This window comes from Nansenia antarctica (genome assembly GCF_963989245.1).
Source record: "Nansenia antarctica genome assembly, chromosome: 3".
NCBI classification, from domain to species: domain Eukaryota; kingdom Metazoa; phylum Chordata; class Actinopteri; order Argentiniformes; family Microstomatidae; genus Nansenia; species Nansenia antarctica.
Window position 1 is genome coordinate 38,306,791 of NC_137688.1, and position 25,426 is coordinate 38,332,216.

At 45.5% G+C, this 25,426-nt stretch overlaps 4 protein-coding genes across 4 annotated transcripts; 3 read left to right on the top strand and 1 right to left on the bottom strand.

Moving 5' to 3' along the window:
• Positions 1-899: 899 nt before the first annotated feature.
• LOC308154051 (S-geranylgeranyl-glutathione receptor P2RY8-like) lies at positions 900-2,230 on the top strand (the record flags this gene model as incomplete). The annotated part of the gene is made up of 2 exons (XM_080527231.1): positions 900-1,157; positions 1,415-2,230. The coding sequence occupies 2 exons, from the start codon at positions 900-902 to the stop codon at positions 2,228-2,230; spliced, it is 1,074 nt and encodes a 357-aa protein (XP_080383357.1).
• A 2,509-nt stretch (positions 2,231-4,739) lies between these two features.
• On the top strand, positions 4,740-8,615 carry dytn (dystrotelin; the record flags this gene model as incomplete). Its single annotated transcript, XM_080527232.1, is given in 15 exon segments — positions 4,740-4,758; positions 4,895-4,969; positions 5,114-5,315; positions 5,407-5,492; positions 5,781-5,872; positions 5,966-6,037; positions 6,307-6,470; positions 6,650-6,761; positions 6,838-6,974; positions 7,224-7,275; positions 7,404-7,456; positions 7,574-7,715; positions 7,802-8,279; positions 8,457-8,550; positions 8,552-8,615. Coding segments are annotated over 15 exon segments (1,842 nt in total).
• Positions 8,616-18,134: 9,519 nt separating this feature from the next.
• On the bottom strand, positions 18,135-20,819 carry eef1b2 (eukaryotic translation elongation factor 1 beta 2). The gene is made up of 6 exons (XM_080526735.1): positions 20,682-20,819; positions 20,100-20,222; positions 19,771-19,900; positions 19,375-19,441; positions 18,844-18,969; positions 18,135-18,329 (listed from the first exon to the last, which is right to left on the bottom strand). The coding sequence occupies exons 1-6, from the start codon at positions 20,759-20,761 to the stop codon at positions 18,175-18,177; spliced, it is 681 nt and encodes a 226-aa protein (XP_080382861.1). The 5' UTR covers positions 20,762-20,819; the 3' UTR covers positions 18,135-18,174.
• Positions 20,820-22,125: 1,306 nt separating this feature from the next.
• Positions 22,126-23,893, top strand: LOC308154053 (elongation factor 1-beta-like; the record flags this gene model as incomplete). The annotated part of the gene is made up of 5 exons (XM_080527233.1): positions 22,126-22,198; positions 22,663-22,714; positions 22,827-22,839; positions 22,973-23,096; positions 23,615-23,893. The coding sequence occupies 5 exons, from the start codon at positions 22,126-22,128 to the stop codon at positions 23,767-23,769; spliced, it is 417 nt and encodes a 138-aa protein (XP_080383359.1). The 3' UTR covers positions 23,770-23,893.
• Positions 23,894-25,426: the final 1,533 nt, after the last annotated feature.

Consider the following 25,426-nt stretch of genomic DNA (forward strand, 5'->3'; position numbering starts at 1 on the left):
GAGGCGCTGTCTTCGAAATGCAGCAATAATAATAATAATTAATTATATTTATATAGCGCTTTTCCGAGGCTCAAATACCCTGACAATATGGAGAAAACGGGAAAGTGCTGTGTCCCTTGTTGTATGAATAGATCCGAGTCTAAAAAATGATTAAACTGTCATTCTACCGCTGTAGTACACTGGTATTCTGGTGCGGAGAATTTCTGGTTTGGACCCGGAAATTGCAAAACGTCACGTTTGACGTCAGACTTAACAACCGGATTGGCCAACATGAGTGTTACTAATGCAGACTGTATGAAGAGTTGTGAAACTGTGGCTTCAGTATTGAACACTGTGACTTAGCGACCGTAAAAAACTGTAGTTTTATTAAAAAACAAAGATGAAAATGGAAATTCTGTTGTATGATAGTGGTCTAGTCTATTGCAAACTAAAACTGTTAAGTTAAAGGTGTCACTGATGTAAACGGTTACAGCTCGAAGTGGCAGTGAGGTCTGGAAAAATATTGACAAGGTCTTTAAAAAGTCTTAGAAAGGTATTGAAATTAACCTCAAGATTCCTGTATATACCCTAAATCAGAAAGGTTGTGCACCCACTGAGGCTGTATTACTGCATTGCCAATCTAATGCTAAACAATTTGCAAGATCATAGGCATGAATATAGAGCCTATGTGAATGTAGAAACTCCATAGGTATGAAAACAAGACTGTGTAGGTTAAAGCAGAGATGGACCGGCATCCAGGCAATTGGATCTCTCAGTTTCTCCTGCTTAGTGTAGCCCTATTTTGCTACAAATGAATAGTTAGAGAACGAAATGTGACATGTATCTCAACAGTTCTTTCTTTCATTCCTTCTCTCTGGTCATCTTCCTGTGTAGCTGCGGTCCAGTTCTGATTAGTAACAATGGGCACCAACACATCCTCAATACCAGAGGTGGCCACAGGCGTCAATAATGGCACTTTGGAGATGCTGGTCAGCCCAGTGATGACTGTGGCCGTGCCCATCATCTACCTGGTGGTGTTTGTGTGCAGTACCCCATTCAACCTTCTGTCCCTGTTGGTGCTAATGAGCATCCACCTCAAACAGCAAACACCCACCAGTGTGTTCGCCATCAATCTGTCGCTCTCAGACCTGCTCTACAGTGTCTTCCTCCCCCTACAGGTGAGTACACATAACACAGATACAAACCTGCCACATCAGGTGACAAACAAGAGTTGGGATACTGTCACTACCAATAAGTCACATATAGACCTTGTATACAGGTGAGTCAGATATCACATCAAATATCCATCACAAAAGATGATAACCCTATAATGACTCCAAACTTCTCTCTCTCGCTCTCTCTCTCTCTCTCTCTCTCTCTCTCTCTCTCTCTCTCTCTCTCTCTCTCTCTCTCTGTGTGTGTGTGTCTCAAACAGGTGCTGTACCACTGGGGGGGGAATGACTGGAGGTGGGGAGCTACCCTCTGTAGGGTCACCACCACGGCCCTCCACTGCAACATGAACTGCTCAGTCCTCACCAGCTGTGCTATCGCATTCGAGCGCTACTGTGGTGTAGTGCACCCACTACACACCAAACACTGGCGCACTGCCCCCCGAGCCGCCATCGTCTGTCTCCTCATCTGGACAGTGGTTCTCATCACACAGATTCCCTTGTTCCGGTCTGACCTCACCCTGTTGGTGGTTCCGTTAAACATCACCACCTGTTTTGATATAGTTCCGCGCAAGCTGTTTCCCAGCGAATCTGTGTCCTTCTTCTACTTTGTAATGATTATGGTGATGTTCTACCTGCTACCGTTGATCATTCTAGTCGGTTGCTACATCGCTGTGGTCAGACAGCTGCGCAGGTCGGCGGTTGCGAGAGCAACCGAAGGTGAGGAGGGGCATGCGTCGTCAAGACGATGGGCGCGGACTGTGGTTTCCTTGGCAGCTGTGTGCTTTGTGGTCTGTTACTTACCGACCCTCATCCTCCTGGTGCTACACACAGTCTTTTTCACCTTGTGGGACAAGAGCCTGTACGCGTACTATAAACTGGCACTAAGCATCAACAGTATTAACTGCTGCTTCGACCCGTTTGTGTACTATTTTGCCTCAATGAAGTTTCAGCAGACCCTGAGGAAGGCGTTGGGGAGGTTGTGCCGGTGGTGTGCTCCACTGAAAGAGAGAGGGGGCTATGAGATGTCTGGCAAACACACAAGGGAATCCAGGTCTCCATCTTACTACCCATCAACATGAATGATGATAGTTCAAGAACTGATGAGAAAATACATGATATGTGGTATGTTTTAGGATGGGACTAGGGTAAGGGACACTTGAAGCATGGCCAGAGAGTAAGCACATTTTAGGCTAAGATCAAATAATATTGTGTTAGCTCCCTGTGTGCCTTTGGAATATGTTTATTTTTGTACCATGAAGGATATTATGATGCTATGCTTGTTATATATACTACTTACTATACTAATAGAGACAGCTAGCCAGGCAGCAACATAACAGACGGAACATTTCTGTACGCATACTTTGCAATAGTCCCGCTTTCGAGCTGCATTTAATACATATACAGTATATGCACCATTTAATACATATATATGTACCATTTTCATTCAAGATCTTAAAGTAGTGCGTGTCTGTCATGCAAATCGTCCTACTTTATTATTTTATTTATCTCATCAACTATCCCAAATAGATGCAAATATGCGTTCTTATTTTTATTTGAACTAAAGGCATGTTTATAAATATATTTTATCTTCAAAAAGCTTACCAATGCCTCATAGACATAATCCTAGATAGCTAGCTACTTACTTGTTGCAGTGGTACTTAGGCAAAAAATACATAAATAGGCAGGGCATTTGTTGTTTAATATAAGAAAGTTTAAAGCACTGTTACGTTTATACCAATGACGTTGTTGCTTTTGCATCCTTTGCATCCTTTGAGTCCTCAATAAAGAAGTGAAAAGAAATTAGATTCATTCATCACTTTAAGCAAGCCAATCTCATTTCTAGTAGTACTCATTTCAAGTCTCATTTCTAGTAGTTCTACAAGTACATATATCTTAGTCAGGATTACTTATTTTAAGCACATAATGCTATTTTTGACGATTGCAATATCATTGGATGCTAAATGTAAGCACATTTTCTTACATATTGAGAAAATAATTCTTCAGTAATTTCTTTGTATCCAGACAAATGTACTTGTTTTGAGTAAAGCTGAACTGGTTTACAGATATCTGTGGGGGTTTTTATATGTATTATATAATACACTATGTTATATTTCCCCCAATGTATTGCTTTTTTTCTTGTTTTTGAGAGTTGACATTGCAGTACGTGCAGTATGTGAACACTATCCAGATGTATACCAAGCAGGGTTCCCACGGCCACGGGTCCTTGAAATCCTTGAAAGTTTGTGAATTTGAAGAAAAAAAAATCAAGGTCTTAAAGGTTTTTGAAAATAGACATGGGTCATTGAAAGTGCTTGAACCCCCCCCCCCTCTCTCTCTCTCTCTCTCTCTCTCTCTCTCTCTCTCTCTCTCTCTCTCTCACTCTCACTCTCACTCTCACTCTCACTCTCACTCTCACTCTCACTCTCACTCTCACACAAAAAAGAAATGTTTTACTCTTACCTCTAGTAAATAAGTCTCTGTATTGTTTAACTTTACACATATTTCACAATATATTGTTTTACATATTTCACAATATATTGTTTTGCTGTGCTGTGGTAGAGAAGGCAAGAGACCATCTAGTGTTCACACATTCAAGCCTCTCTTTTTAATTGTTGTCTGAGTGGATAGTTCCTATTATATACATTCTCATCTAGATCTGTCTCAAACTATGCCGTGTTGGGTCCTTGAATTTGAGGTTTCAGAAGTTGTGGGAACCCTGACCAAGGAGCGAACTGCAGGGTCTTACTGCTGCTTGTCATGGCAATGGTCTTTGGTCAAAGGTTAAGATAGATCATGAAAAAAGCATGATAGTTGAGCTGTGTATAAATAAATAAAATACATTCAGTATATCTGAACTAGAGCAGTAACATGCAGAAGAAGTGTATTGTACCGTGTCCAAAGACAATCACCTCAGTCAGGTGTACAGGAGATGTACCTCCAAATAAACCTAACTTCCAAATAATTCTTATCGCTCTAACATGGCTGTGAAGGTCTACCAAACTACCAATCAGACAACAGATGTAGCTAGTAGTGTAGCAGTGTACCTTATCCATAATTAATACACCGTTATTCGAGCCAACTGTGTGTGTGTGTGCGTGCGTAGGTATAATAACACCGGCTCTCCTGTCTACACAAAACATTTCCCCAGGTAAGTCGGAATATTCATTTTGTCAGTTGTTAATCAGACATCCTAGCTTGTTGCGTTCAGTATGGTAAACGTCTCATTGTTTGACTGTAAACTGTCACTAGGCACTGAGTGTATCTGCAGAGTTTTTAAACTGTCTTTGGTGTAGCCTACATTTACATCATCCTGTTTTGCTAATGCCTTAATCTTTGGCCATTTCCCCAGTGTGACTACAGGCACACATTACATTGCCACATTCACATACATTGGATGTAAATAGTAGGACAGGAAGCTTACATAACATGGCTTCCAGTGATAGCTAGTGGTTTAAAGTATAACCTCCTATTACTGCACTATTACTTGCATGTAGGCAACTTGTTTGATTCAAAATGAATGTCTAGTTTCACTGTGGACAGTTTAAACATGTCTACTCTTAACTCATCAGGTACAAGGGTGATATCCTCATGGATTTAGATAGCATTGGTAAGTTTGTGACTATGTTCCAATGTTCCATATTCTATGCTGTACATTCCAACCTCAGTGTCCCATCTTCTATGCTGTGTTGTGCTTTCTGTGTTGTGCTTTCACCGGCCCATCGTGTTCTGTGTGTTCTTTGCAGAGGGGTTGAATGAGGTGCGTCCAGCAGTGTACCGGGCCGCAATGAAGCTCAGATCGGTACAGAAACTCTGCCATAGTGAGTCTTATCATCGGTCTGTGTGTGCTGTGTGTGTCTGTCTGTGTGATCTGCTATGAAAGCTTACAATGTTCTAGGTGTGTTTGTAAAGATGCTGCAATGCTGTGTGTGTGTGTGTGTGTGTTTGTGTGTGTGTTGATGCAGTGCATATGGTGACGCTGCAGGAGCTCCTACCAGCTCTGCGTTCCCTTGGTGGATCTTGGGACCAAGGAGCCAGAATCAGCAAAGCGGAAGTGATGCAGTGTATAAACAGGATGTTCCAAAGCGTGTTACGGGATGCCCCGGGTCAAGTGACAGCAGAGGCTCCAGAACAGACTTGCAGACTTCTCTATTTACTGTTCGACCGGTGAGAGAGAACACACACATACACACACACACACACACACACACACACACACAGTTTCCTATCTGTTAGGTAAAGTGTGTTTCTATCCTAGCGAGAAGACTGATTCTATCTCACGAAGGTCTCTTGAAGCTGCTCTCATTGCCCTTTCAGCAGATACACTCTCAGCCAAGCACAGGGGTGAGTCCAACACACACACACACACACACACACACACACACACACACACACACACACACACACACACACACACACAGTAATGCCCATTATGAAAGAACTACGAAATGTATTCTATATTGATCAGTGATAAAAACTGCTTTGTCATAAACACCTAAAAATAATATTATAAACAAATAACGTGTAAGCCACAACTACAACATTTACACATACACAAAACATTTTCAAAACAACATACAGTTCCAGATATAAATCAGGTTGTAATATTCTACTATTATCCTATGGTTGCAGCTCTGGTGGGTCTAGCAGAGAGATGCAGTGGGAGGGAGAGTGGCACCGTGAGCAGGAGTGGGCTCAGAGCCTTACTGCAGGATCTCAGCCAGGTCAGACCCCGCCCCCACACACACACACACACACACACACACACTGTAACTGTATCTGTATCTCTCAGGAGTGCATGCATGTATGTCCTGTAGGTACCAGCTGTCGTGCAGGAGAGCCAAGTGTTTGGCGTGGTTGAGACAGCCGTGCGCTCATGCTTCAGTGGGGTAAGTTCATGTAAGTGTGTGACACACGCACACACACACACACACACACAGATCACATTAATCTGTGTGTGGATGTGTGCATACTGTACCTCAACAACCACATCTGTGGATCTTAATGTTATGTATATACTGTATATTTCTCTGTATTTGAATTTTGTAACTGTTTTTTAAACTTGTTGTACAGCGACCTTGAGTGCCTTGAAAGGCGCCTTATAAAATAAATGTCTTATTATTATTATTATCATCTGTGTGTGTGCGTGTGTGTGCAGGTGCTGAGCCCCGGTGTGTGTGAGGACCATGTCCTCTCCTGGCTGCAGTGTGAACCATGTCTGCTGCTGTGGCTCTCCACCCTGTACCGCCTGTCAGTTAGTGAGAACGTCACCCACTCGGTACGCTGCCACGCCTGCAAGACCTACCCTATCACTGGACTCAGGTCTGTCATCTATTATCTCACACTTTCATTCTGTGTGTGTGTGTGTGTTATATGTTTCTCCCAATTATCACACACTCCATACTGTCTTTATGGGCTGTTTTATGAAGAGCATGCCTGTGTTTATGAGTTTAGTGTTTGTGTTTATTTGTGTCTTGTGTTCTTTCTGTCTATGGTTGAAGGTATCGCTGTATGAAGTGTGTGAACCTTCACTTGTGCCAAACCTGCTTCCTGACAGAGAAGCACACCAGAAAACACAAGAGCTCTCACCCAGTCCTTGAGCACTGCACTCAGGTAAACACGTACACACGCATGCACATACACACACACACACACAGTTTTGATTCACAGCTGAACTCTTTGTCTTCAGCCCTCCTGGAGAGAATCCCTGGTCTCATTAGCATACAGCACCCGGCACGCCCTGTTACCACGACGATACACCCGCAGGGAGACTGAGAGGAGGAGGGGCCTAGTCAGGGCACTGTCACAAGGGGAGCCGCGGAACAGGTACGCACCTATCAGCGGTTGTTTTGGAATTAACCTAAACGTGTGTGTACGTGTGTTCACGATGCCCCCTGGTGTTTGTGTTTACAGCGTCAACTCACCTGACACACCATCTCGGTCAGCTGCCTCACCTGTCCGTCAAAGGCTTGTCTCCTCTGACACCCCCACTCATCACAGTACCCATACCCCTGATCCTGTCTCTCCCCTCTCCCTTACCCCACCCCCTCCTCTGTCCCCTGCCCCGCCCACTAGGGTGGAGTCTAAAGCCTTACAGACTGAAGAGGAGGAGCCACCACAGCCCAAGGTCTCTCACCTTCTCATTAGACTGACTGTTTCAGTCATGTTATTTTAGGGGACTATCTGTATGTGTGTTCCGTGAGTGATGGTTGTTGTTGTTGTTGTTGTTGTTGTTGTTGTTGTTGTTGTCTCCAGAGGAGGGCGTCTGTTCTTCTTAAGGATGTGAGGGATCTGCAGAGAGACAAATGGTGAGCCTCGCACACCAGCATCCTAACCGCTAACCTTGCTGTGCTTCACATGCATAACAAGGACTATTGTGAACAGCGCGTGTGTGTGTGTGTCTGTCTGTCTGTCTGGGTCTCCAGGGTGTTGGAGAGAGAGCTGCAGGTGTGGAGGGCGGCTGTTCAGTCAGAGCAGGGCTCTCTAGAGGATCGCTGCTGTGAGATGGAGGCTAACATGGAGAACCTGAGACAACACAACCTGAGACTGCAGGACATGCTCTCACAGGTACAGGTACACACACACACACACACACACATTCACTTTTTAACACGCTCACTTGCTGTCTGCTCAGATCTCGCTCTCCGTCATAGGCTCTGAGCCTGCCAGAGACACATCAACATGCTTACAACCCGCCAGAGAGGGACACGGCCTCTCCTGTCGAGTCCCAGATCTCTACTCCTCCCTCAGAACCTAGAAACCAAGAGAGAGATGTGAAAGAAGACTATCAGGAGGATGAAGAGAGGGAAGAGGAAGACGAGGGGGAAGGGAATGAAATAGAGAACAAGCGGGGTGATGAGACAGAAGAGGAGGAAGACGAAGAGGATGAGGATGATAATGGTGATGAGGAAGAGAAGCCGGAGACTGAGTCAATCACAGAGACAATGCAACAGGGGATAGCCCCGAACCAGCCCCACCTGACAGAGAGCTTCATAGATGGGCATGCTAGAGAGCCAATGGGAGGACAAAGAGACATTGCAGAGCATTCTGGGATGTGTAGTTCAGTGGAAGAGGAGCAGCTCTGTGACCTGGTGCAACAGTTAAAGAGCGCACTCTCATACACCAGCACAGGTGGGTTAACACGGTAGTGTGTGTTTACATTTTTGCTTGCATAGCTGTTTGAGTGGATTCGTTCAACATTCGCGTAATGTACTGTAGGCTTATGTTCATCAATGGTTTTGTTTCACTTACCCATTATATCTGTATTTCACAAGTGTATTATGTAAGCGTGTGTGTTTGTTTCTCCAGTCTGCAAGCGAGAGATGGGGTTGTTGCAGGCTGCGGAGGAAGTCGGAGACTCAGTGTGTAATCTCGTTGCTGCAGTGAGCGCATCCACACACTCACCCCAACACACATTCAGTCAGGGCTTGTATCCAGAAGGCCAACTACCTTTCTGATGACGACTGATTCAACCTCATGTTTACAGTAACATTACTTTCTGCTTTTCTGTGCAGCACAAAGACCGATGTGTGAATACATTAAATGTTTTATCATCATGTCCACCTCCTGTTAATGTATGACTCAATATTACTGAGGGTTTAAAGCTCCAGCCACACTAGTCTGTTGTATCTGTTAATTATGAATTGAACCAATGGTTTCTCTAGGGGAGTGACATCATGGTGCGAGTCCAGTTGTCAATTTGTTCCGGACAGAAATGTTCAGAGGAGTTGGAGTTGACATTCCGTACGTCCATTTAGTCAATTAAAAACGAGGACGTGCTGTTATGTTTCTAGGCCGTTTCAAACGTTGCGCCCGAAAACCACGGATCAAATCAGATACATTTAGTCAATTTATAGGAATAGGAAATTACCTGTCATGATGTGTGTACTGTATCAATTGATAAAGTACAGGGGGAATTAATTTGGGCAAGGACCGCCATTGCTCTCAGTAAACATGTGTAAGCTATAACTCGAATAACTAGAACACTCAGTAATAGAATGTCTTATTTTAAAAAAATCTTTAATGTGCAGTATTTATTAAATAAACAGTCCTTTGAAAAAATAGTCATTAGAAATGCAAAAAAATAATACTCCAGGTAAAAACTAAACAACAACAATTACCATAACAAAACAGACTGTTTTGCTCATTATTCTCTGTGCAAAGCATGATAGAATGAAGGAGGGATATGGGAAGGGGGTCAAATCAAGCCCTAGGGCCAGTTTATACCGCAAGCATCAACCTCAGTAGCGCAGGTACATTTAATTTTGGTTAAATGCTGCGGCATGCCAGCTAGAGAGTCGGACTCTCACCTATTTTTGCCGCGCAGAAAATAGGTAGTAGCAGCTCCGCAGTTAGCTGCGGCATGCCAGCTAGAGTCGGACTCTCACCTATTTTTGCCGCGCAGAAAATAGGCAGTAGCAGCTCCGCAGTTAGAGCCACAGAAGACATGCAGCCAGTAGGGAAGCTGCAACAGTTTGACCCGCAGGGTTCAGCCATGCACACACTCTGCTGAGGTTGACGCTTGCGGTATAAACCCCACTCATATGTCCCACTCATCTCCTGACACCCCTCCTCGGTGTGCAAGGGGTGCGTCTAGGGGAGGACCGGCGGCTCTGGGGTCCACGGGTCTGTTTCGTAGGGGTGGTAGGCACTCTCTCTGGTGATACCCTGGCTTGGCCTTTCGGCCTGGGGAGTTTCCTGCTCTCCGTGGCCCGCTTTGAGGGCCCTCTCCTGGGCTGGGCTGTGGAGTCCAGGTCCTGGCGGGGTGTGGATTTGTGTAGAGGGCTTGTGAGGCGAGGTGGACGTCCTTTCTTTGTGCTGCGTGCGTCTGGCCTCCCCCTCCTCGCTCCTCTCCTCCCCCTCTTCACTCCTGGTCTCTGTGCCCTGCACAGGGGAGTGGGGCCTTTCTTAGGGGCGGAAGGTTCTGACTGTACATTCTGTCCTTCTCTCCCTTGCCCTCGGCCCCTCGTCCTGCTCCGCAGGCCATACACTTCCGGGGTAGAGGTTGAGTCAGGAGGGAGTGTGCCCAGGAGGAAGCGGCTGTTGTTGGAGAGAGAGGAGCGGCTAAAGGGTGAGGACTCTGGCTCCGAAGGCCCTTGACCGTTTACCCCTACTGACCCTGTAGGCTCTAACCGTGCAGGGCTACCCCCGCTATGTCCTCTTCTCCTACTACCCTCGGAACCATCCCTCCCCTCTCCTCCCGCCTGCCTCCCCCGTGCATCCCTCCCCTCTCCTCCCGCCTGCCTCCCCCGTGCATCCCTCCCCTCCCCACCTTGCCTCTCTGTGTTGTTATCTGGACTCAGGCTCCTGAAGAGCTGTCTGACCAGGTTGGGCGGCTGAGGGAGACCGGAGGAGGAGGGGGGGGCAAGCAGGAGGCCCTTTGGAGGTGCCTTGAGAATACGGCTGGAGACAGGGTCGTAGTACTTCAATGGAATCCTCCTGTATTTGACCTTCAACCCTGTGTTACTGTTACCCTCTCCCGTCTCATATGTTCTCTTCCTACAAAGTTTCAGGCAGGGTTCGGGGTCAGTGTTATGGGTTTCAGGGGAGGAGAGGACATAGATCAGCGATGTTTTGGGCTGCACGGGGGTCATGAGGCGGGTGTAAGAAGGGGGCACTCGCAGCGAGCACAGCCTGCTCCCCGTCTCCGGGGTGTTCTCTAGGTCAACACCAGCGCTGGGGTCCTGACCGGGGCCGAGGTTGTTCCGGGATATGCCCGTTGGTTTGAGCGTTCGTTGTCGGATCACAGGGGTGACCGATGGTGTAGTTTGCGTCCCTTGGCTCACCTTGACCACCTGACACCTGGACGCCTGTCTGAAGCTCCTCCCCCGTATCCTCTTGGGTCTCTCTCTTCTCCTGTTCGAGCATTCTGGGTTGTTGTCGTCTTCATCGTGTTCAGCGAGGGGCAAGACATTAGCCCCCGATGCCTCTTCTTCATTCTGGCCACGCCCTCTCCTTTCGCGACTCCTCATCCCATACCTGAAGATGACATCAACAAAAATGGCCCCCCCAGGCCCCCCACCCCAAAAAAAATCAGGACAGAAAAGGATAGTAATCTGACTGCAGCCCTTTTTTGCAGGGTATTATTTTAAACTAATGAAGAATAACAAAGTTGTAACAGTCGCCTCTTTGTGTAGCCTACCTGGCAAGTGATTCACTGTCGAAGTAGCAGAGGAATCGTCCCTGGCGGAACTCTTTCACCATGGCGTCCACCTTCAGCTCATCCTCCAGCAGCACCTGAGTCATTGTCTTCCCCACAAACGAGGGAGGGATGTGTGGTAGAGCTGGCAAGATGTCCTCTACTACGGGCTCCCTGTGTGTCTCTCCTGCTGCCGCCCCGGCCTCCCCTCCCTCCCCCCCTGTCCTAGTGTCAGAGTGGAGGGCAGAGTCCAGCAGAGTAGTGTACCTCTGATCCTCCAGGTTGACCTTAGCCTCCATCAGACAGGTGAGGCTCCTACCCTCTGGCCCTCTGCCTTGCCCAGGCGTGTCCTTCCTGCCCTCCAACCTAACCCTCCCTAGAGCCACCTGCACTGGTGTGTCCCAGTCGTCACTGTCCCCTGTCCCTGACCCTCCTCTGCCCAGTGAGCCAGGGAGGCTGAGGTGGAAGCTGTCTGTGTCCCCCTGGCGGTGACGGGTGGGACTGCGGCCGTAGCAGTGTCTCTGGATCACCTCCTCTATAACGTCTCCCACAGGGTCTGAGTGATCGCTGGAGAATGCCTGGTCCCTATCTCTCCTCCAGGGGGGCTGGGCAGCCCAGGCAAGATTCTCTGTCCTGGGCTTGGGGACTGGGGTTTGGTCACTTGGTATGGAAGGAGGCTGGGTGTCTTGCTGAGGGCTAGCAGGGGAGCGGGGGGGAGGAGCCTGGGAGGAAGAGGAGGAGTGTCTCTTTCTCCGCCGGTTAGTCTTCCTGTGTGCTTTCCTGTGGACCGGCGGAGGAGTCTGTTGGCTGCACGGTCGCGGCGAGTGTGTGTGTACGTGGTCAGGGGAAGGTGTGCGCACTCTCTCTGTAGGAGTGTGTCTTGTGTCCTGGTCCGGACTAGGTGGAGTTAACCAGTCGATCTCAGACGTCCCCTTTCTCCCGTCTCCTATTTGGCTCGTTGTCCTTGTTGCCGGGGCAACCTCCTCTTCCTGTACATAAACCAGCTGGCAGGAAGAGTCGTTGGAGCTGAGCATGTCCTCGCGGGTTCCGAGCGAGGCTCCGTCATCTTCCAACAGGCAGACTTCTGATGGCGCCTCCCTTGGAACCAGTGGGCTTCTTAACGATGGGAGGTCAACGTGGGTGGGACTAAAGAGATAGACACACACATACACAAGTCAGTCAGAGGAGAGAGTGCAGTGTGTGTTGAGGTGTGTGTGTGTGTGTGTGTGTGTGTGTGTGTGCGTGTGTGTGTGTGTGAGAGAGTTGAGGTGTGTTGTTGAGTGTGTGTGTGTGTTGTTGTTGAGTGAGTGTGAGTGTGTGTGTGCGTGTGCCTTACCGTGTGTCATTGTAGCGGTGGGGATGGTGCTGGATGACATCCTGCAGGAATCTCTCCATCAAGCTTCCAGAGGTGACGTGTGTGCGAGCACTGTGGACCACCTCTCTGTGTCTGATGCTCTGGATGTGCTGTAAGACCAACCACCACAGCAGGGGATCGACCAATAGGAAAGCGAGAAAGATTATTTATTTATTTTTATTGGATGTTTACTATTTGATTTTTATTTGTCTCTCTCTCTGTATTACTGATATGATGGGGAAAATGTCTAGCCTAATTCTTGTCTATGTTGAAAATGTTTGTTAAAAAAACAAAAAAAACATTTAAATGTATGTAATTAAGAGAGGGAGGGAGTCGGGGTTATTTGATTTTCATGTTTAGAAAAGAAAAAAACGAAAGAAAGAGTCATCTGTGATATGTGTATACTTCGTGTATGTACTCTTTGAATAACAACTTTGTAAAAAAAAAAGAAAAAAAAGAAGGAAAGCGAGAAAGACCGAGTAAGAGCTGTGTGGTCAGGAAAAGGGAAGATTAGATTAGATTCAACTTTGTCATTGACACTACAACGTAACGTAGTTTGGCATCTCACCAGATAGTGGCGTCGTAGCACAAAATACATGATTATGCAGATAGTACACAGGTGAGAGTGAGACAGTAGACTGTGAGTAGACAATTAGTGGTTGACTGTGTGCGTACCTGCTCCACACTGCTGTAAAGAACCTGGCAGCAACTGCAGTATCCCTGTCGGGGGGGAACTCGGGATGGACCAGGCTGGTCCTCCCCACTGAGCCCAGAGAGAAGAGAGACCACAACATGAACGCAACATAAACCCAAACCACTGCAATGTCAGCGCGCTAGATGAAACCACCACAGACTTACTGTGTAACTTTGAGGTGTGTTATTGTTAATGATTGGACCCCACATTTACACATCGGTATGGAGGTAACTGTGTAATACACTCACCGAGCACTAGGGTTGGGCGCTATGCATTTTTTCATACCTTTATACCGTCCTCAAGTTTTACCGGGGTATGCAGTATTACCGAGATTTTTTTTTAAACAATAATAATGTTCTGTTGACTGCTATACCGTTTGTAGTTAGCAACACTAATTCAAATTTTACATTCCGTTCACAGCTTGACAAACTTAACTGTTAGATTACTGTTAGCTTAATAAGAAGCGTCACACACTGCATTCGTAAAAATATAACTGTCCTACGTCATATAGCCTATAGGCTATAACTTGTCTATACAATATTGATTTAGTTACAGTTATGAGACTATGCTCTGGGAGTCCAAATTCCATTTGCTTCTTTTTGAGCCCTCTCTTTCGGGACCAGCTGTGAGAGAAATGACACGGGAGACTCCGACAGCAGCACTTGATACTTGATCCCGTTAGTGTTCCCATTTCTGGCATCTTTTTCATGCAAATCTTGCAAATACCCTCGTCCAAATCTGCAGGCTTCTCCTTTATCATCAGGTTGGAACCTGAAATGCTGCTATATAGCAGCAGTGGCATTTATTTTTTATTTAATATATAGATATATAGATGATAGATAATGGATATTATGACGGTATTGAAAAGCATTTTCAAATCCCACGGTATACCGTATTACTGTTATAACGCCCAATCCTACATGACACTTTATTAGGAACACTATACTAATACTGGGTAGGCTCAGACAGTGTAGTAGTGTGGACTCAATGGCATCTCATTAGTGTGCAACATCTTGAGAATCAGTTGCACATTATGGAAGAATGATGGAAGAATACACTGTGTACGCAAAGGGTTGCAATTCTATTGAATTGGAGATAGGCTAGTTGAACTAAAATATGCCACAAGACATAGAATTGCTGTATGTATCGCACATAAAGTTTCACGGTTGTAAGCTAACTTGTTTGATGAATTTAAGCAAAATTCCCGGGCTTAGCTTCCCATGGAAAAATTCAAAAACTTTACCAGAAAGTTTCCGACTCATTGTGACCCTAATTGCATAATTCTTCATTAAAAACATTTTTTTTTCAAGTGTGCAATCTGTGAATCTCCCATTGTCCATGAAACCAGTTTGAGACAACTTTCGCTTTGTGACATGGTGCATTATCATGCTGGAAGTAGCCATTAGAATATGGGTACATTGTGGCCATGAAGGGATGCACATGGTCAGCAACAATACTCAAATAGGGTGTGGTGTGGTCAAGATGATTGATTGAAAACATTCCCCACACTATTACAGGGATTAAAGCAAAAAAAAATCTCCTGACGGAAAAAACAATTCAGGCCAAATCGGGGCCGGTGGCTTTCCGTGCGATTTTCCGTTCTACGTTCTAATGCTTTGACTTTTCTTTCGAAAAATGTGAAAACATTTCCGCGTTGTAGAAAATCAATGACACATCGCTAGTCAACTAACACGGCTTGTTTTGTGAGCCTGCTAACAATGTAAAGTAGTGTTCTAGTTAACTAGGTAGCAGTCCAATCCATTTCGCTGCAGTATTTTGGCTTGACTAGCGAGTTTGTGTTGTGATTCTCAACAACGTTGAAACGTAGTTTCACCCTTTTCCATAGTTTTGAATAATAAATGTGTGGACTGACGATGTAGCGCAGCCTAACTTATTCTAATAATTATTGAACATACTTTTATTCTGATAATTATTCCCCCCTCCTCCCAGACTTACATGGTCACATTATTATTGGATTGGTTGTTTGCGTGTCGGGTGAAGTTAGCTAAACATTTAACCTGCTAGCTAGCAAGAGAAACATCATGTCACTCTCCAAAGGTCTAAAGAGGAAAGTTGAAAACAGGGCATTTAAAGAGGAATGGACAGCGAACTATGCGTTCATCCTACCTGGTTTCATCAATGCAAAGCCGTTGTGAGAGACTCACATTTTACGTGCTCACAATGAATGTTCCCTTCCACCTATACATGCGAGTCGTCCTTTTCGTCAATGAATGTGATAAAGACGCACTAGAGGAATTGATTGGTGCATAAAAACCTTGAGAACTGCCGGATTAAAGTGACGTCCATAATAATAATAAATAATAATAAGACTTATAGAGCTTTTCTAGACACTCAAAGACGTCCATATCACCAGATAGCCAACAAATAGTGACCGATGGGAGATGCCAGTTTTCTCATTAAGTGAGATTTAATAGCCTAATATTATTTTTGCTATTTTTAATGAATGGCTCATTGTAATTATTATCCATAGTAATGTAGCGTGTTTGTGCTCTGTCGTTTCAGGAGTATAGGCTAAGCGGATTCAGCTTTTTTTTTGCGCCGATTTTGTTGTCAATGTTTTTCATAAAATTAAACTGCATTTGCTTTGTTACTGTTCACATGTGTGGTGCAGTCACATTCACATAGCCTATAAGTAAACATTAAGTTTGAATGATTTACTGAGCTGGCGTTACTTTTTTCAAACCACACACCGCATGTCGGCTATTTCAGCACCACGCATTGTCCACCTACTTATAGAGGGGTTCAGCGTCAGTGCACCCCGCTCTGTTACTGTCGCATAGTTGTAGCCAATAAAGGCCTATATGTAGGCTATATAGGCTATTATATATAATTTATATACCTAATACCAACATCAAAATAGATTGTATGCCTCTACAAATCATATTACACCAGGTAAAATCCGTCACAACTTGGAATAAATCCTTCGCAACTTGGAATAAATTGACGGAAATCCGTCGTAGCGACGGAGAACTTTAATCCCTGAAATTACACCACCTCGGACTGTTGGCAGGTGTTCCTAATAAAGTGCTCTGTGAGTGTACATGACCTATGACCCCCAGGGTGTAGCCTATCCTGTGAACATGTGCGTGTTCAAGTATACTCACGCACTGACGGTGTCCATCTTGTTCTGTGGATTCTTCTGTCCCTGCTCTGCATCTGCAGCGCAAACACAAAGGTTATATTATCTTCTTACCTCGAGCCGAGGGGGCAAATTGCTCCTCAGCAGGCATGTTGTCAACAAAGCATCAGCGTCTGGCTGACCGATCACATAACGACAGGTCAGCCACCCATTTCAAAATGGCTACTTGATGGATGGTGATTGGGCCAAGAAGTCGCTCAGGTGTAAACAAATATGTTCTGTTATGAGACTAATTCTAGGTAATTAATGGGAAACACCGTGGATTGAATATGACAACCTTCTCTGAGGAACTACTAAAAGTACAGTAACAACAACTGCGAGTAGCTTTTGCTACAAACGTGGCACAACCTGCTGTCACCGTCAGCAACTTGGATGAAATGTTTCAATAAACACACGTGTTCATATTGTGATGGGTAACTTTAGCTGAAGCCATATCTGGATAGCCTGTCTGTTGCAGAGTGACCAGTCCAACACTATGAGGCATAAGTGGACGCACCCCGCTTGGGGGCTATGGTCGTCATAACCAAGTGTGTCGCTAACTTGCTATGTCCTCCAATATAACACACTCATTCGTTCGCCATTGAAACAGTCAACCTTCACTGGGCTGAGGGAAAGTTACCTGGCCTAAGACGTCGTGATTGGCCGAAACGGCCTCCTCTGAATCTTGTGAACTGACTAGCCTTCAAATCTGTCGCTTTCCCTAGACGCCAGCTAGGGAGACAGCTTAACTACACACAACTACAAACCGAACACGTATGTTTAAGGTCACCTTCACAATACATAAATCACGCAATAGTTTACTCGCTGTTGTTTTGAAACTAGCGAACACTTCGGTGGTTATTATGCTAGCTGGCTAGCTAGCGCACTGCCGTCACCAGCGTGATCAGGAGGAGCCGGTTCTCAGGAGGAGCCGGTTCTCAGCAGCAGAAACACATGCAGCAGCACTGAGACACCATTGATCATTTGCAACCCATTTAAACCCATGTGTCATGAGAGGGGAGCATTTCTTTATTAAACAATCTTCACCTGGTTGTTCCATGGGAATCTCATCGGCATCCGTATTCGCTCCTCTTCCCGTCAGTGACGTTAGGGACATGGCGGAAACACGCCCATCTTGTCAAAGTAGACCGGCAACGACGGTGGCCGCGTTGCTAAATTCGCCGAGTGCGCCGGAGCGCACACTGGGTTCAACGTCATAAAAGGACCAAGTAATTTGATTGGACAAGAGGTATTCCATGAGTGCTGATCAGATTTCCAGAGCGCGTTCACGAACGCACCCTGTGCGCGTGACCAGAGGCGGTAGTTACAGATTCAGGGTACTTCACCGCATGGCGGGAAGGAAGATCAGTATTTCTTTGTGAAAGGAAATAGTTTAACCAATTATTTGATTGTATACTAAGCTGCTGTACATAACGGACGTGCTTACATTGACTGAATCTACAGGAGGGAAGACGCCAGTTGTGACTACCAAGACACCCCCCCACAGACATAAATAAGTCTGTTGCCTTGTTTTTGACAGACATTACTGCATACTCGCATAAAACCTAGACTTCCAAAACTCAAGTCATTCTTTCTTCCTGAGCACAGAAATAATGATTCCCATCATATATTTTCAACAAAAACAAAGACATGTATTTTGGTTTTTATCTAAGTGCTTTTTATTAGTTCCATAGTCTGTATTTAGATCTTGTTGAAGGCAGCCACATCCATAGACTGAACGTAGTCCTCAAAGGCGGTGATCTCCTCCTCTAGCTGATCTGTGCCCACTTTGTCATCCTCCACCACACACTGGATCTGCAGCTTCCGGATCCCATAGCCCACTGGAAGCAGTTTGGCTGTAGGAGAGAGAAAGCACATGTAAACACAGGCATTTTGACGATTATAGGGAGGGAGAGAGAGGACCACAAAACGTGCAACTTCCTGATGCCACTGGTAGCGGTATTAACATTTATTAACATCTGATTAATTTAATTAACTGGAACTGTGAAAACAGAAAACAGATCAAAAGTTGTCCATCAGAATTCAGCCGAAAGATGGTTTAAGGTATACAGTGAGCACGAGTCACAATGACAGAACAGGGACAACATTTCCTGACAGAAAAAAAGCTGGCAGCACTCAGATCAGAAGTTGTCCATCAGAATTCAGCCGAAAGATGGTTAAAAGATAATCATTGATTCGCCAGCAGACCTAATGGAGTGTATGGTTCATAGACTTCTGTACAGTGCAAGAGCCTTACTACCAAGCAGAAATGATAAGTCCTCAGGCCAATTGCATCCAGATTACCCCATTCTGACAAACCATTCTAGCCATTACATTTTCCTGAACTACAAAGTCTTCCTATAGACTTACACTGTCCCCAGAGCAGGCCGTCCATCTGGATGCTCCGTACTAACTCCTCCATCTTGCCCATGTCCGTCTCATCGTCCCACGGCTTCACGTCCAACAGGATCGACGACTTGGCGATGAGGGCGGGCTCTGTGCAGACAGATGGGAGGTATACAGTGAGCACGAGTCACAATGACAGAACAGGGACAAACATTTCCTGACAGAAAAAAGCTGGCAGCACTCAGATCAGAAGTTGTCCATCAGAATTCAGCCGAAAGATGGTTAAAAGATAATCATTGATTCGCCAGCAGACCTAGTGGAGTGTATGGTTCATAGACTTCTGTACAGTGCAAGAGCCTTACTACCAAGCAGCCCTGTGGTAACACTCTCACGTATGCACTCCTTGCAATGCAAGACGCTTTGAATAAAAGCACCAGCTAAAATGGCATATAGTGTCATGTTGGTTGTGTGTGATCAAATCTTGGCCATGTACTTTTTGTACTCCTGGCTGTGACACATGTCATACTACTGGCTCTGGAAACACACAATACTTACTCTTTGACTTTTTGGCGTTGTATGCTGCCACGCGCTCTTCCTTCACCTTGAGTGCCGCCTCAGTGTCCTACAGGGGAGGAAGAAAGAGGTCAGAGAACAAGTCGCCTGATCTACTTTTAGCCAGCCGTCGGTAGACACTGGGGCAGTCAGAAACAAAAAAGGGATCCATCATAACATCAGACGAAAGATGGTGAGATAATCATCACATGCTTCAGGTCAAGTTGAGTCACAAAAGAGCAGAGCCATAGATGTGCATAGTGTGTTTGAGGTGTGAAATAAGGGCAACAGTTCTACATTCTGACTCTGACCTGGGACGGGACACAATCCTACACAAGGCACACCACAATGTACACCTATGGCTGGCTCTGAGTTTTAGACAGGATGTAAAACGGTTACCTCCTCGTCTTCAGAGCCGAACAGGTCGATGTCATCATCGTCGTCATCCTTTGAGTCTCCAGCAGCTGCAGTGCAATCCTCCACCCCAGCAGGACCATACTGTCCCAGAGCCTTCTTCACCCCAGGTAGACTGGTGACAGGGAGGGGGAGGACACACATTACACACTACCCTCACAGATCCTATCCACATGTACAGACATCTACAGGTTAATCAGTAATTAAAAAGTTGTGCATCAGGCTCTCAGGCGAAAGATGGTGTTAGATCATCACATAACCTGCCGTCTATCCAGTGGTTCAGTTAAACCCTATGGAGAACAGTGGGCACTCACCTGGACTTTTCCTTCTGGTAGGACTTGATGTGGTTGTACCAGCGCAGGGCATGGCTAAGGTCCGCCGCGGGGGCAGAGGAGATGGCATCAAACACAGCAACGTCAGCCTGGGATGGCACGTACCTGCACAGGTAAAAGGAAAGGTTCAAAGTCAGACATAAAGATCACATTTCTCACTTCCCACAAAAGCTCATATCTGGGATTCCCCATCAGTGCATTGGTACGGTCTGTGCCGATAACAGGTTATGTGTAGAATAAACGAAGATCGGTTCAGTAGGTTTGTTACCCTTGGCTATAACTGTGCCACGTCACATAACACTATTAGCTACATAAAATCAGTTTATACCATATTGGCAAAATATTTCGTACATAGCCATCTGGAAAAAATATCGCTAGCTTTTTTTAAGTCATCTTAGGCATTTAGTGAACCGAGCACAGGCCATCTCGTCGCCTTATCCAAGCCATTGGCAGCTGCCCACGTCATTCATTCTGTGACTGCTAACGTCACTAGCGGTCCTGACGTTAGCGCCTAGCTAGCTTAGTTACAGAGTAGCCAGAAATAGGCTCGAATGATCTACTAACCCCTCGATGTAGCTCTTATCAGCCAAAAACTCATTCAGGACCTTGAGGCCTGCAGGGGTTTTCAGATCGCCGAAGCCCATTGTGCGTGTTAAGAAGGCGAGACCTCGTGTGCGTGGATGAGACGTCGGTGACAGGAAGAGCGAAGGACCGCAGAAGGAACCGCGGAGAGACTTTATACTCCTGCCCTGACTCCTCCTCTTTCTCTCGTCTTACGCTCTCCTTGTGTTCTGATACGGGCATATAACATGACACCACCCATACAGATTATTGCTAAATACAGTTATCTTTTCTGTTGTAAAATTGCAGTTCAGTCACCTTAAGTATCAGTGTAGCTGAAACATTATAATCTACATTTCTCGTGTTTGGAAAAGTAACTTCTTGGACCACATGCGCCATCTGCTGGCATAAGACGAAACGTGCAGCAGTCAACAGGTTGCCTTAATTGTTACGACAATACAGTTATGATAGAATAGAACATATATATTATCTGTCAGTAGGAATATCTACCCATTCCCCTTAAAATGCACTCTAAAAAAAGTACTTAATACATGTATAAAGAGTGAATAAACCAGATATTCATGCGCCGGAAGTAGCTAGTGCATTAGTTCTATTTACCGGGTGGAAGGTGTGGTCAAACCTTTAGTTCCTAGCGAACATATATATATACGTGATTATATTGTTCTGAACATTTTGACTATTATATTGATATATTGTGATACGATAAACATTGATTTAACTAGATCTTAAATAAAGAAGTGTAGGCATTTTTTTCCCCCGGCTTCAGTGGTTTGTGGAGCACTAATCTGTGGTCCTCTGCCTCCTGGGGGCTCGTCGGTCATTTCCGTTGTTGTGACCCGAGACTAGTGAAGCTAGTTGACTGTATGCGGAGCTGAGTTCACCGCTGTTCTGGTCCAGAAGGCCAAATAGCAACAAGGTAAGACATGTACACCTGATATTCACTGAGGTAGTCATGCAAAACGGTGTCGTTGACATGAAAACGACATGTAAATGAAATGCCTGGGACAGATTAGTTAGTAACACTGTTCTTACGGACACCCCCCGTGTCCTTGACGGGCTAGCTAGGCGCTAGGTAGCACTCCTGGGGGAAACGTCAACAGCGATCTGGCTGTCACTGGGGAGGTCGTTTGAGTCGATGCGACCTTTATGTTTTCACGCATGTTTCGTAGTTGGTTCTCTATGTTGAGTGTGGGCTGGAGAAGGCAGACGGTGACAGCTGTAAGCTTAGCAAGGTGCAGACCGATGTTGTATAACATCATGCCGTCCCTTGAGTTGACACATCACTTCTCATCTCACATCTGAAAAAACGTGCCTATCTAGCCACTCGATGATGTTGTCATTGTACGCCGTTCATAGCCGCCTGTCATGTTTTAACCAGGTTAAGTTGTCTCGATTGAACTCTCCTCCTGTCTCTCCCTCCAGCGTCATGTTGCGTTTTCCAGCCGTCAGCCGCGCGCTCGCCGGGGCAGCTAAGAGCAGCCTGTCCCCATCCAAACACGGTAATTATGGTGCTTTTCCACTACAGTGCCAGCCCGGGTCGACCCGGGTCAGCCCTGTTCTTTGGCGTTTTTCCATTGAGCGGCCCGTGTCAGCAGGCACGGCACGGTAAAATAGTTCTTGTTCGGGATGGGTAGCGAAAGTTGGGAAGGGTACATTTTTCAACGACCGTGAGTCTGTCTCGCAGTCCTGTGTGTATCTGCATGTCATGTCATATTGATATGTTTAGAGTGTATTATGACTGTCGGACGATATGACCCCCTCGTCCTCACACACTCTCCACGCTACTTGGATATAATATGCCACTAGGCTGAGAGGCTGTTGTGAATTGAAGCAAACATATCTCCCACTTGTTTTGATAACAGTACTATTATGACATTATTATATGGACAATAACACAATGGAAGATAGATATTAGATATTATTAGCTGTGTTCATTCTGTGTCTTTGGCGTGTGCCATGCCAGTGATGAAAGGCTGGAACATTCTGACCAACTCAGAGAAGACCCGCAAGGCCAGGTACACACACACACACACACACACACACACTGCCTCGGCCCTATGGTAAATATTTAAACCTGTTCATCTATCATGCGTATGATTTAGTTTCAGTGTTTGTGTATCTATATAGCATCATCGAGCATGTGTGTCTTGTGTGTACCCGCAGAGAGGGAGTGATGGAGTTCCTTCTGGCTAACCACCCCTTGGACTGCCCCATCTGCGACCAGGGAGGAGAGTGTGACCTGCAGGTAAACACACACACATAAACATTGAAAGATTCTCTCCTGCCCCAAGTCGTCGATCCTGTTGGACGTGAAGCCGTGGGACGATGAGACGGACATGGGCAAGATGGAGGAGTTAGTACGGAGCATCCAGATGGACAACCTGCTCTGGGGACAGTGTAAGTCTATAGGAAGACTTTGTAGTTCAGGAAAATGTAATGGCTAGAATGGTTTGTCAGAATGGGGTAAACTGGATGCAATTGGCCTGAGGACTTATAATTTCTGCTTGGTAGTAAGGCTCTTGCACTGTACAGAAGTCTATGAACCATACACTCCATTAGGTCTGCTGGCGAATCAATGATTATCTTTTAACCATCTTTCGGCTGAATTCTGATGGACAACTTCTGATCTGAGTGCTGCCAGCTTTTTTTCTGTCAGGAAATGTTGTCCCTGTTCTGTCATTGTGACTCGTGCTCACTGTATACCTTAAACCATCTTTCGGCTGAATTCTGATGGACAACTTTCGATCTGTTTTCTGTTTTCACAGTTCCAGTTAATTAAATGAATCAGAAAAATGTTAATACCGCTACCAGTGGCATCAGGAAGTTGCACGTTTTGTGGTCATCTCTCTCTCCCTCCCTCCCTCCCTATAATTGTCAAAATGCCTGTGTTTACATGTGCTTTCTCTCTCCTACAGCCAAACTGCTTCCAGTGGGCTATGGGATCCGGAAGCTGCAGATCCAGTGTGTGGTGGAGGATGACAAAGTGGGCACAGATCAGCTAGAGGAGGAGATCACCGCCTTTGAGGACTACGTTCAGTCTATGGATGTGGCTGCCTTCAACAAGATCTAAATACAGACTATGGAACTAATAAAAAGCACTTAGATAAAAAAAAAAATACATGTCTTTGTTGAAAATATATGATGGGAATCATTATTTCTGTGCTCAGGAAGAAAGAATGACTTGAGTTTTGGAAGTCTAGGTTTTATGCGAGTATGCAGTAACGTCTGTCTCAAAAACAAGGCAACAAATAAAACATTTATTTATTTTTTATTTCTTGTCCTCTTTATAAAAAAATAATAAAAAATGATGCAGGATGAACTTAAACAAGTGAGGAAAACTTGTAAAGTGAATGAAATGAACCTATGAAATGTAATGTACAGTCCTGCAATAAAGTATATATATATATATATATATATATAAAATAAAAAAAAGCCAACAGACTTATTTGTGTCTTGGTAGTCACAACTGGCGTCTTCCCTCCTGTAGATTCAGTCAATGTAAGCACGTCCGTTATGTACAGCAGCTAGTATACAATCAAATAATTGGTTAAACTATTTTCTTTCACAAAGAAATACTGATCTTCCTTCCCGCCATGCGGTGAAGTACCCTGAATCTGTAACTACCGGGAGGAGAGACAACCATAACATAGCCCCATAGGACTTGATGTGGTTGTACCAGCGCAGGGCATGGCTAAGGTCCGCCGCGGGGGCAGAGGAGATGGCATCAAACACAAGCACGTCAGCCCGGGATGGCACGTACCTGCACAGGTACAAGGAAAGGTTCAAAGTCAGACATAAAGATCACATTTCTCACTTCCCAGAAAAGCTCATATCTGGGATTCCCCATCAGTGCATTGGTACGGTCTGTGCCGATAACAGGTTATTGTAGAATAAACGAAGATCGGTTCAGTAGGTTTGTTACCCCTGGCTATAACTGTGCCACGTCACATAACACTATTAGCTACATAAAATCAGTTTATACCATATTGGCAAAATATCTTGTACACATAGCTATCTGGAAAAAATCATTGCTAGCTTTTTTTTAAGTCATCTTAGGCATTTTTGTGAACCGAGCACAGGCCATCTCGTCGCCTTATCCAAGCCATTGGCAGCAGCTGCCCACGTCATTCATTCTGTGACTCTGCTAACGTCACTAGCGGTCCTGACGTTAGCGCCTAGCTAGCTAGTTACAGAGTAGCCAGAAATAGGCTAGAATGATCTACTAACCCCTCGATGTAGCTCTTATCGGCCAAAAACTCATTCAGGACCTTGAGGCCTGCAGGGGTTTTCAGATCGCCGAAGCTCATTGTTCGTGTTAAGCAGGCGAGACCTCGTGCGTGGATGAGACGTCAGTGACAGGAAGAGCGAAGGACCGCAGAAGGAACCGAGGAGGACTTTTATTATCCGCTTGTTAAGTCTGACGTCAAAAGTGACGTTTAGCCATTTCCGTGTCCAAACCAGAAATTCCCTGTGCCAGAGTACCAGTGAACTACAGCGGTAGAATGACAGTTTAATCGTTTTTTAGACTCGGATCTATTCATACAACAAGGGACACAATACTTTCCCGTTTTCTCCATATTGTCAGGGTATTTGAGCCTCGAAAAGCGCTATATAAATATAATTTATTATTATTATTATTTCTCCATTTCGAAGACAGCGCCTCAGCCAACGTTGGTCCCGGAAACACGTCACGACTTAACAAGCGGATACTCCTGTCCTGACTCCTC

Coding starts and splice junctions, on each gene's coding strand:
- eef1b2 (XM_080526735.1), bottom strand. CDS start 20,761: ATGGGCTTCGGCGATCTGAAAACCCCTGCAGGCCTCAAGGTCCTGAAT. Junction 19,442..19,770: donor TCGGCTCTGAAGACGAGGAG/GTAACCGTTTTA, acceptor CCTCCCCTGTAG/GACACTGAGGCGGCACTCAA. Junction 18,970..19,374: donor CAACGCCAAAAAGTCAAAGA/GTAAGTATTGTG, acceptor CTGTCTGCACAG/AGCCCGCCCTCATCGCCAAG.